General features: G+C 45.1%; 1 protein-coding gene across 3 annotated transcripts in view; it reads left to right on the top strand.

Moving 5' to 3' along the window:
• TOP3B (DNA topoisomerase III beta) overlaps nt 1-5,300 on the top strand; it is a 62,767-nt gene extending 57,467 nt beyond the window's left edge. For 2 of the 3 annotated variants that reach the window (XM_085897751.1, XM_085897750.1), the window contains exons 17-18: nt 3,784-3,981; nt 4,445-5,300. In XM_085897751.1, coding sequence (XP_085753877.1) covers nt 3,784-3,981; nt 4,445-4,812 — 566 coding nt within the window. In that variant the 3' untranslated portion in view covers nt 4,813-5,300. Of the gene's footprint in view, nt 1-3,783; nt 3,982-4,147; nt 4,400-4,444 lie in introns of those variants that run through there. The other variant, XM_085897753.1, reaches the window with a different exon arrangement.
• Nucleotides 5,301-12,500: the final 7,200 nt, after the last annotated feature.

Below are 12,500 nucleotides of genomic sequence, written 5' to 3' on the forward strand. Positions count from 1 at the left end.
TTCGCGAAGGACACTATTCAGTCATTAACTTCCACCAACTAATGCTCTCAATTGGGACACGCTGTTTAACGTTCATCCGAGGGAAGCCACATATTGATCAATCGCTCTGCATGTGAAACATCAAGAAGGCAGTTTATAGCTGGGTCGAGATTCAAACCCAGGAAAGACAGCTCAGAGGCAAGTCTGTGTACCTCCATATTATCCTGCCAGCCTTCCTATATATAACTATGTAAAATACTGAACAAATTGTCACAACAAAGCCCGGATTAAAATATACAACTAGAACGGCACGCGGTAGAGTGCATACCTCCACCAGGCTGGACAGTTTACGTTTTGTATCCCACTGATAGGCCAGATCTGGATCTGGACCTGAACCAAAAGATAATCAGCTTGTTCTTGTCGCTTAACCAATTCATCCACCAAGTTTCGTCTGAATCCGTCCATAACTTTTTGAGATTTTGCTCTATATATCATTTTTAGCTCCATCACTGGTGAAGAATCACTTTTAAAATTCTAGTATCCAGATCCGGATCTTCACCAAAATCTAATCATTTCTTCCTTGTCACACACCCAATCTGTCCACTAAATTTTATCCGAATCTGTTCACAGACTGGTGAAAACATAACCTCTGAGCACCTTCGGTGGCTGAGGTAACAACAACTTGCTTTTGCATCATTTGGCACATCGGCCTGCTGAGACAGTTTCATTGTCTTGGGGGCACAATCCTGGATGGGTCGTCACTCGGACTTGGCGATATCTCGATATTATCGGTTCGATAAGATATTTTAAAAATATCAAATGCAATACTACATTTTTCAAACTTTCGATATATCGGCACATTCGTTATTGGAAAAAGTGAGTGAGGTGCGGCATCGTAAACTGAAGGTTTTGACACAAATTTTCATTGATTTTGTAAGACTATAGACATGAAGGACTCATTTTATCATAACCTGATAGTACCAGTTAAAAAACAAGATATACGCTCCACTATTCTCTCAACTTTCATGCAAATGGTGAGAAAATTGTCACGTCTCAGTTGGCAATTCTCCCGTCTCATCATCAAGGTCTTCCATTGAGTATCCTGTGGCTGTGCTGTGCCAGAAAGGGGGGGGGGGAGGTCAGGGGTGATTACTTGCACCGGTACAATCGCCACATCTGAACTCCAAATCAGACCCCGTGCAGGAGAGCTTTTATCAAGATGGCGAAGTGTGCATACAAAAGCGCTGCCCCAGGGGCAGCTCGCAGACATGCTGCCCTCAGAGCGACAAACACCATAGTGAAACACAACATTCACCTCCACCATCACGGTTGATGTGCATTTCATCTCCACACACACACACACACACACACACACACACACACACACACACACACACACACACACACACACACACACACACACACACACACACACACAACTCATTCACGCGTCCATTATAAACAAAGAAAAAAAACTTTAAAGAAATATATAAGCATGGGACGGGTTGAGTGTTGGACATCGGGATGACGTGCACGTTCGTAGAGGCCTGCCGACTCTAGCACTAGACGTAACGTCATAATGATGGCACAGCAAAAAGAGCATGACTGGCAGAGGGACGGACGGAGAAATCTGGCTACTTTAATACTATACATAGTGTGAAAGATTCAGCGGTGGCAGGATTCGCACCAGACTCTTGACCCCAGTGTTAAGGATTCGGACGAGTGATGTCAATCACACCCTACTCTTGACAGCCAAATGTTGAAGATTCGGCGTCACTTAACAGCACCGCCGTCTCCAGGGTTATAACGCCGGCTGGTTCGGCACAATTTTCGGGTTACGCGCCTCAGATCACGATACCAAAATACACCTGTGCCTTGCCAGTTGGGGGAATAGACCCCGGTTACAGGCTGATTTTGTTAGAGACCGAGCGGAGTCTCCCAGTCCGTAACCATTTTGGTTTTATATACCAATCGAGCGAATCGTTCCTCGGCGTGGCACAAATAAATTCAAGGCGGAAAATCCCGTACAACTCAGCCAGATTTATTGGGGACACCTCGGGGAACACGACACAAGCAAAGCATTCGCGACAATGTTATAATTAATCTATAACCCGCCCTTAACTAGGGAGCTACAGATTACGGGTTTTGAAGGGAACCCTGGTGAGATAAACCTTAGACAACATCCAGACAAGACAGAGTACTTGGTGATGCCTCATGGACGAGAGGAAAATGTCAAAGGCACGAATGCGGCTCGTGACAAGCCGATGTCAACGGATTCGAGCACCCAGCTCGAGCATGCAGTGTGGCAAAATGGCGGCATCGTCCTCCTTTTGTCGCACCGCCCACACACGAAGCCTCAGCACGTTCAGCCCCCGTAAGGTCGATGGCACAAGACGAAAGATCTATGGTATGCTCCAGCTGGCTTTTCACAAGGTCCAGTATACAAGTCTGGGCCTGGCCTGTTCACCAGGTTAGGCCATATCGGGGTGTTGGGCTCCGCAGGCGGATCGATGGGATTACAAGACGTGTCGAGACGTATCGGGCCGTGCCGTGAGTAAGGACAGAGGCTCCGTGGTTGGACAAAGGTTGAACCTGTTGATGACCTCCTCATAAAGTCGATCACCGACTCGCACAGCAGCCAGTTCCTCTCGAAGCAGATTGCAGCCTCCCACTAGTTGTTTCTATACAGCAGAATCCTCACTCGACACTGAGGCTCAGTTACTCCCTCGGCAGATCGCCGACTCGACCCTCAGGTTCAGGCCGTTCCTCTCTTACAGATCGCCGACCACACGCACCACGAGTTACTCCCTCAGCAGATCGCCGACCGACGCTAGTAGTTTCTCCTCCAACCGATGGCAGACAGACCTCTTGCAGTCCCTTCCTTGCCTTTCTTTTGGCTCTCTCTTCATGAAAGCCGATCACAAACAGACACAGCCGTCCGTTGTACAGCCGATTGCGCCACCTCGCGCTCTCAGTTCCACCTTCCCTTTCGGCGCTCGCTTCTCTTGGCCACACCCTCTCAGAGCACTGGGCGGGGACTCGTCCGGAGAGGGGAAGGAAGAAGAACTTCTCGGTTCGTGGTGGTGTTCTCGAAGAACACCACCACCGTACGAACAATGAACATGCCTCCTACACCTCCCGACACACATGTAACGTCCATTTACCGAACAACCTGGCTAAACATGCATTTAATGGGGGATCTGGGCTAATCCTATATTTAATAACACACTAAGGGCCATTTCCGCAACAATAGCATAGATGAAGTCCAATGTAAGGCCACAGCAGCTTCTTTGTCACTCTGCAAAAGTGCAATTAATGTTCAGCAATACCCATTATGATGTGGGTGTTTGTATGACAATGACACAAATACTGCACTGCTTTCAATGAGGGCACACAAAAGGGTTCACGTGAATTTCAGGATAGATTACATGGAGACAAGCAGCTATTTCTTTGAGCTACTGCGAATTGGGTCATCATTGGTGTGAAACATCGATAGTGTGTACGAAATTATGACATTTTATACCACCAGTAATATCTGCTCCTTCAAGGTAGTGTGGTGGAGGGGTGGAGGAAAGGGTTTATTTTGTGGCCATGACTTGACCCTGAGTACCCCAGGCACATATATGCAAAGTATTTTTTTAATTCTATGAGGTTCAGATAAAAAAGCGGAATCCACACAGATAATTACTGAATTTTAGTATGATTCTGTATTCCTCAATTCCGCAATATCATCTTGACTGCAAAGGCTTTTATGAATCCAAATTGTAACTTTTGTAAATTGTAACTTGTTTCTCTCCTTCACAGGGCAGGGTTGTCCCTCTTGCCTGCACCCTAGCTGCCCCCATGGGGAGAGAGCCCTCGCTGTATCCCGCTGTGGAAGTTGTCAGACTGGCCTCCTGTTGCTGGACCCCATCTCTGGTCCACGCTGGATATTTTGCTGCAATCGGTGTCCCCTGTCTATCCGTGCATTTCGCAATGCCTCGCGACTCACCGTACTCCCAGGTAACAATTTTAGGTCTTGGGGGGGGGGGGGGCGAGGGAGATTTGAGTACGAACAGGTAACCATGGAAATGCCATAATTCTACATTATACCGGAGTGAAAGGTTTTGAAACAAAATACATCATTTTACATGGGGAGTGTGACTGCTTCTAGTACAATCACTTTCAGCTTTCCACGAATTAAATGGAGAACATTTGCAGTTGCTTGCATCTCTGTATGGCAAGGGAAGCCCAATGGCATTTGCTGCAACAGTTCCAGACCAGGAATGTGACGTGCATTTAAATTGGGAAACTCTCGTATGTTTAACGACCGGGATTATTACACCAAACACCAGATTGTGCTATTACATGGGATTTCAACCATAACTACAAATTGATCCACATTTTTTGTAATGAGCAACTGTTTCATTCTTCCACGTACTTAAAATGTTCTTCTTTTTTGCTCTAACCCTGACCCATTATCCAGCCCAGGCAGCTGCCTCAGATATGGAGGACGGAACCTTTGGTTGTGCCCGGTCCTCTCCCAGCGTATGTCCTACTTGCGAAGCCTCGCTTGTGCGAGTGGAATATCCAAACTCCACTCCCTCTCCCCTCCTCAACTCTTCCCCATTGCATATCGGCTGCATGTTCTGCGACTCCGCCCTCTCGCCCCTCGTCGAATCTCCCTCCATGAGAGTGAGTTCCGAGGGGTCCACCGGTCGCGGTGGCCGTAGGGGTGGGCGGAGAGGCAGGGGGTCTGGAAGAAGCGGATGGGGATCTGGAGGGCAAGGAGAAGCCGGAAGAGGTCACAGACCCAGAGATAAGATGGCTGCATTGGCGGCTTACTTTGTGTAATCTTCAGGTCTGTTGCATTGTGAGCCTTCCAGTATCGATAACTGGGGATCATCAGGTCAAGAGGAAACTCAAAAACCCCAAGTGTAAGCGGTATGGCTTGACTGAGCAATAAGGTTTGCAAATGGTATCATATTTTTCTGTTTTGCAGACCAGCGTTTACAAAAGTGTTCTTTAAACTTTCTAGAACATGAATGTTTCTTAAGTTGACTTTCATTTGGAGCCAGAAAAGTAAAGCTATGGATTTTTCAATAGTCCCTTGGAGTTATTTGTGCGAGAATTGTTCAACTTTGACCTGGACTTTTGTTTTTAAAAGGTAAATGGTTAATCCTGTAATTAATCTTTCTCACGTTGGTGACCAAGTCCCATAATTACGTGTTTCCTGCTTTAATGCATGTGCTGAAAATGAAGATGGTGGCAAATCGGAAAACGGGGTAAAGGAAATAATTCCAACTTCTGTTCAATTAAACCATCAAGCCTGTTGAAGTTTACAGATGAGTGGCTGCACAATGTGGTGAAGCTTGTCAGCCGAGTATATCCACCTTTGAATGATCAGTCATTTGAAGATGGACATGAATGTGTACTTGTACAGAATTAACCACGTGCCACAGCATTGACCGCTTTGATCAACCACAAACCTCGGGTGGACCGACTCATTTCGACTGACCAAGAGTGTCCAAAGCTGCAGAAGACCTTAGAAATCACAACTTTTCTGTAATATACTTGGACCTGGTTGTAAGTACAAGGCCGGTCAAAATTGTAAGTATCCTTGCAGTTTCATTGGTATTTTAATAATGTCATTGTTTGTACTGATGATTAATCGGTCATCCTAAACCTTGTGCCACTTCACTTACTATCCTTACAAAGAGAGGGAAGGGAAATACTTTTTTAGTTCGTGTAGTGAAGTTAGTTTTATTATCGATTGCTACTGTTCCACTACGCGTTCCTGGAGTAAGGCCCGATTATACGCAGTCGCAAATTGCTAAATGCCATATCAGACAGATTTGAGCAATTTGTGTGTGCGCCAACACGCAGATATATGGACCAACTATTTACAGAGCATTGGTGCTGTCAAAGCAGTTTCTTTGCAAGTGTTAGGTTGGGTGGTTTGCCATTATAATATATATATATATATATATATATATATATATATATATATATATATATATATATATAATTATATTTATTTATGTGTATATATAGTCAGGGCCAAAAATGTTGGCACCCTTGCATTTTTTCAAACAATGCACCATTTCTTCCAGAAAATTGTTGAAAAAAAAAATAAAATTTGGTATCCACAAATGTATTTATTTGGTTTGCAGTGGAACAAAACAAAAAAGCTGAAAAAAAATTCCTAAATCTTAGCTTATTCCTCACAGAAATCCTAAAATGGCCCGGATAATATTATTGGCACCTTTTAGAAGTTGTCAGAAATAATTAGATTTCAAGCCGGTGATTCTCCTTTACTTTGGAATTGAACTTACCTGTGGTGAGAGTTGCAGGTGCCTGCAATATAAAAATCACTCATTCAACAAATGTGAATAGAGAAAAGGAGTCATTCTGCTGTTTTGTGTCACTGTGTCTACTACAATGAGCATGGAGAAAAGAACGAAAACCAGAGAATTGTCTGAGGAGGTCAGACACAAGATTGTAGACAAGCATGGACAATCTCAAGGCAACCCAAGTCTATCTCCAGAGACCTTGATGTTGCCGTGTCCACCATACGCAATGTTATCAGGAAGTTTAAAGCCCATGGTACTGTAGCCAAGCACCCGAGATGTGGCCGCAAGAGAAACCGTGATGGAAGATTGTAGCAAAGGATTGTTCGAACGGTGGAGAAAGCAGCTCAATCAACTGCCAAACAGATTCAAGCTGACCTTCAAACACAAGGTACAATGGTTTCAACTCACACCATCCATTGGCAACTCAATGAAAGGGGGCTCATGGTGGGAGACCCAGGAAGACCCCACTGCTGAGAGAGGGACGGAAGAAAGCCCGATTGGAGTTTGCCAAAACACACCTGAACAAGCCAAAATCCTTCTGGGAGAATGTCCTGTGGAGAAATTAGAGCTTTTTGGTAAAGCACATCATCTCTATGCTTGCAGAAAACAAAATGAAGCCTTCAAAGAAAAGAACACCTTCCCTTCAGTCAAACATGGAGGAGGTTCAGTGATGTTTTGGGGTTGCTGTGCTGCCTCTGCCACTGGGAATCTTGAAGGTGTGTATGGCATCATGAAACCAGGAGATTGCCAAGGCATTTTGGAGCACAATGTTCAACCCATTGTGAGAAAGCTGGGTCTCTGTCAAAGGTCATAGGACTTGCAGCAGGCCAATGACCCCAAACACACTTCAAAAAGCACCCAGGAATGGTTCAAGACAAAACTCTGGACTGTTCTGAAGTGGCCAGCAATGAGTCCAGATCTAAATTCCATTGAACACCTGTGGGGAGATCTGAAAACAGCAGTTGGGAGAAGGTACCCTTCAAATCTGGGAGAACTGGAGCAGTTTGCACAAGAAGAGTGGGTCAAACTGCCAGTAGAGAGGTCGAGGAAGCTCATTCATGGCTAAAGGAAGTGCTTGACTGCAGTTATTTTGTCCAAAGGCCGTGATACCAAATATTAAGTCGAGTATGTCAATAATTTTTGTCAATGCCATTTCTTTTTATTTTCTGATTTAAAAGGATATCTTAAGTTCTGAATCAAAAACAAAGGTTCTGTAATGTTAACAGTGAAATTAAGAATTGTGGAGACCAAATACTTTTGTTAATTTCATCTTATTTGAAGAGAAAATTGTGATTTATTTCAAAAAAGTGCAAGGGTGCCAATATTTTTGGGCACAACTGTATATAATGCCAATAGAAAGTCTACACTGCCTTTCAAAATTTTCACCTTTTGTTGCCTTCTAGCCTGGAATTAAATTGCATTAAATCACCTTTTCCACCTTTATTTACACTTCGAAACCCATAACTTCCAAGTGAAAAACAAATTCTACAAATTTTAGAATATTAATAAAAAAATACAAAACTAGAATATCTTGGTTGCATAAGTGTCCACCCCCCTGAGTTAATACTTGCTGGAAGCACCTTTGACAGCAATTACAGCTGTGAGTCTGTTGTTGGGATAGGTCTCGACCAACTTTGCACACCTTGATTGGGCAATATTTGCCAATTCTTCTGTACAAAACTGTTCAAGTTCAGTCAAGTTGCGTTGATGGACAGCAATCTTCAAGTCATGCCACAGATTTTCTATTGGATGTAGGTTGGGGCTCTAAGACACTCAAGGACATTTATCTTTTTGTTCTTTAGTCACTCCATTGTAGCTTTGGCTGTGCGCTTCGGGTCGATGTCATGCTGAAAGGTGAACTTCTGTCCCAATTTCAGTTTTCTTGCAGAGGGCAGCAGATTTTCCTCTCAGATTTTCTGAATTTTTCTTCATCCATTTTCCCTTCTATCCTGACAAGTGCCACAGTCCATGCTGATGAGAAACATTCCCATAACATGATGCTGCCACCACCATGCTTCACAGTAGGAATGGTGTTCTTTGGGTGATATGCTGTGTTGGGTTTGCGGCAAACGTAATGTTTTGCATTTCGGCCAAAAGTTCCATTTTGGTTTCATCAGCCAAAAGACTTTTTGCCACATGGCTTGAGAATCTCCAGTGTGTTTTTTTCGCATCCCTTAAATGGAACTCAAGGTGGGCCTCTTTGAGTAATGGCTTCCTTCTTGCCACCCTACCATACAGGCCAGACTTGTAGAGTGCTTGGGATATTGTTGTCATGTGCACACTGTGAGCAGTCTTTGTTGTAAAGGCATGTAGCTCTTTCAAAGTTGCCATTGGCTTCTTGGTGGTCTCTCTGATCAGTCTCCTCCTTGCTTGGTCATCCAGTTTGGAGGGATGGCCTGATCTAGGCAGGGTCTTGGTGGTACCATACATCTTACACTTCTTAATGATTGTATTGACTGTGTTCCAAGGACTATTCAAGGCCTTTGAAATATTTATATCCATCCCCTGATCTGTGCCTTTCCATAACGTTATCCCAGAGATCTTTTGCAAGCTCCTTGGTGCTCATGGTTGAGTCTTCGCTGTGAAATGCACTACCCAGCAGAGGAAACCGACAGGAACAGCTGATTTTATTCTGAAATATGCAGAATCACTAGAATTTAACACAGGTGGAGGCCAATTAACTTGGTGTGTGATTTTGAAGGTGATTGGTTACACCTGAGCTAATTTACAATTGCTATTATAAGGGGGGAGGGTTGGTGGTGGACATTTATGCAACCAAGATATTCTAGTTTTGTATTTTAAATTCATTTTCTGAAATTTGAAGAATTTGTTTTTCACTTGGAAGTTGTGGGTTACAATGTGTAAAAAAAGGTGGAAAAAAAAATCTGATTTAATGCAATTTAATTCCAGACGATAAGGTAACAAAAGGTGAAGAATTTGAAAGGGGGTGTACACTTTCTATAGGCACTGTGTGTATATATGTATATGTACAGATATATATATATATATATATATATATATATATATATATATATATATATATATATATATATATATATATATATTGTTGCGGCCCCGGGTACCGAGACATCAGCTTGTCACTCAGGGGGATTAATTCCCGGTTGTCCTCGGTAGAGCCAGAGCTGGGGCCACCGCTCACAATTAACGTTATGGTACGGTGGGTTGTTTTAAAACCACGAACGCCACCCAGTCAACCACGAGTTCCAGTGTCTGCCGTCTAATTATTCTGTTTAACTGGAGGTCACGTGGTTACCTGAGTGGGGAGCGCACCCTCGGCAAAGCACCAATATTATCTGATTAGATTTTAATTAGGGCGGCCGAGTGTTTTAACCGCTGGTGCGTGCCGACTATTTTTTGGTCAAATCTGTGGTAATTACCTCCCAGTCTATCTCGGTTCGAACAATACTAGACCAATGGAAGGAAAGGACAAACACGGACAGGTTGGAAATTGACAAATTATATATTTATTAATAATAAAATAAATAAAAAGAAGTTTTTATTTTCTGAGGTAAATAAAGAATCAATTTCAAAGCAAAATCAATCAAAATGCCAGGAAAGAGACAAAGAGCAGATGCTTATTGGGGGTTGACTTACAGCTAAACACAGACATGGGTACCCAACAGATCATTCGGGGGTGGGGGGGGGGAGAAGAATCGTCTCACTCACCAGAGAATCGTCGTCCGTGAAGTGAAAACTTCCTGAAATGCGTGCGTGTGTGTCACGTCCATCGCCAGCACCCAGCCTTGCCGTGCACCCTCTCGTGAACAGCCTTGAACGCCAGTCGACGTCTGGGAGGGCACCGCGATCGTCTGTTGCGGGTTTAGACCCTGGTGCTGCGACACGGGCAACTTCTCACACTTCATGAAACTGGTGACGTTCAGTGACCCACACAGTTCGTCGGTGACTGACCCGCTCCTCACTTGTTGGTGACTGACCCGTGCCTGACTCGCCGTCGTCGCTGCTCACACCCACACGTGCACCACACACTCGCTTGCTCAAGCACTGGGAAGGACGAATTGTCTCGTTGTTGGCACTGCTCAGACACCCACACCCACACCCGCACCACACACTCGCTTTCTTCTCCTCTTTTGCGTGCTTACACCCGCTTCTTACTTGCTTCTCGCGCTCACTTCTCTCACCCTTTTCCTCTCACTTCTCTCTTTCTTCTATTTTCCTCTCACTTCTCTGTCCTCTTACTTCTCTCTTCTCAGAACGGACCTCCAATTCGTTTTATATCTGCAGGCCACCCCGCCCCACTTGCGCACGGTTACCATGACGACCCGTGTGCTCCCAAAAAAGCGGGCGTCAGAGCTCATGAAAGAAATGTGTGTAAACGTGTCTGTCGTAAAGAAAAAAGCTTCCCATAAGAGAGGGGATCTATTCTTTACCCTTCTCAACGCATCACATTTAAGATCCCATTAGACATGGGGATGGGGCTAATCTGAACATGCATTTAAGGAAATAACTGTCTGAGGACCTGGATGTGTGGATGCATTCATCAGACCGGATTCTGAAATCCGTAACATGATATATATATATATATATATATATATATATATATATATATATATATATATATATATATATATATATATATATATATATAACACACACACACACACACACACACACACACACACACACACACACACACACACACACACACACACACACACACACACACACACACACACACACACACACACACACACACACACACACATTTCTTCTTCTTCTTTCGGCTGCTCCCGTTAGGGGTCGCCACAGCAGATCATCCGTATGATCCGCATAGTGATTTGGCACATGTTTTACGCCGGATGCCCTTCCTGACGCAACCCTGGTCACCTCTTACGACACAGGGATATGGTACACCTATTTTAACCGGGGTATACACCGACCCAGTATACTGGTACTCATTTCGCAGACCTCGGAAGGATGACAGGCTGAGTCAAACCCCTGGTGTATTAATTCAGTGCCCCAACGGGGCTTGAACTCACGACCCTTTGGATCCCAAGCCGCTGCCCTAACCACTGCGCTAACACCAGGATATCTATATATATATATATATATATATATATATATATATATATATATATATATATATATATATATATATATATATATATATATATATATATATATATATATATATATATATATCGGATTCGCGCCCGCCGGCGTGCGAACGGCCACGTAACTCGAATCGCGGCACGTCGCCCACCGGACGGACAATCCCGTCGTGACCCTCTCGGACTAACGCCGGGAACTAGTCACGGGTGGGCCTTTCGGCCTCACCACGATCGTGCCAATCGGCCCCCCGCGTGGGATAGGGTTGCTCGCCAAATTCGACCTACCTAAGTACCCACACGGAGGGTAGACCGGGCGATCGCACCTCGCCGCAGGTCGACTTCGGACACGGGCCACTTTAAGCGACCCGTTCCGTACTATCGGGATAACCGAGCGGTGTTATCGTCAACCTGGACGGTTCGATTAATTATCGGGCGTTTTAGCCCACGACCAACCCTTTACGTGAAGTAAGATGGAGATTCAATAAAGGAAAAGACGAAGCGAAACGGGAAAACAGTTCAACGTAAAGCACATTTATTTTGCGATGAACGGAAAGCACACATATACAATTACACCAAAAGCAAATGTAAAAGAAGAAGAAGAAACACACAATAATGCACAAAAAGCAAATGTAAAAGCAAAAGACAATGCAGAGCTAACCGACTACCGAGCACACGGCAATACTTATACAGTTTTACTTCACAGACGGCGCCGACAACACATACACTCAAAGCAAAAGAAAAGGACCACTCTCAAGGATGAGGGGGGTAGGCGGGCCTGGGGCCGAGACCGCGTCGGGCCTACCCGTCTGATGATGAGCCGCAAGATGGCGGTGGCGCCCCGACTCCGCGGGCCTTGCGGACAGTGTCTGGTAGGGGGTGGGAACGGGGCCCCCTTCTCGCACTATCTCAGCGCGGGGGGGGGGGGGAAGCAGGAGGGGGTTGTTGATGCTCGGGGGAAGGAGGATATCTCCCTGTCTCGGGTCCCGCGACGAGCGTCTCCACCACGACCTCGGTCGCGCCGCCGGCCTCTCCCTCCGCAGCTCCCCGACTCCGACACGAGCACCCCCTCGACCGCCTTCGCCGCCGCCACCTCACCACA

The sequence above is a fragment of the Eptatretus burgeri genome, chromosome 10 (genome assembly GCF_056783735.1).
Source record: "Eptatretus burgeri isolate ZD-2024b chromosome 10, Ebu_testis_v1, whole genome shotgun sequence".
NCBI lineage: Eukaryota > Metazoa > Chordata > Myxini > Myxiniformes > Myxinidae > Eptatretus > Eptatretus burgeri.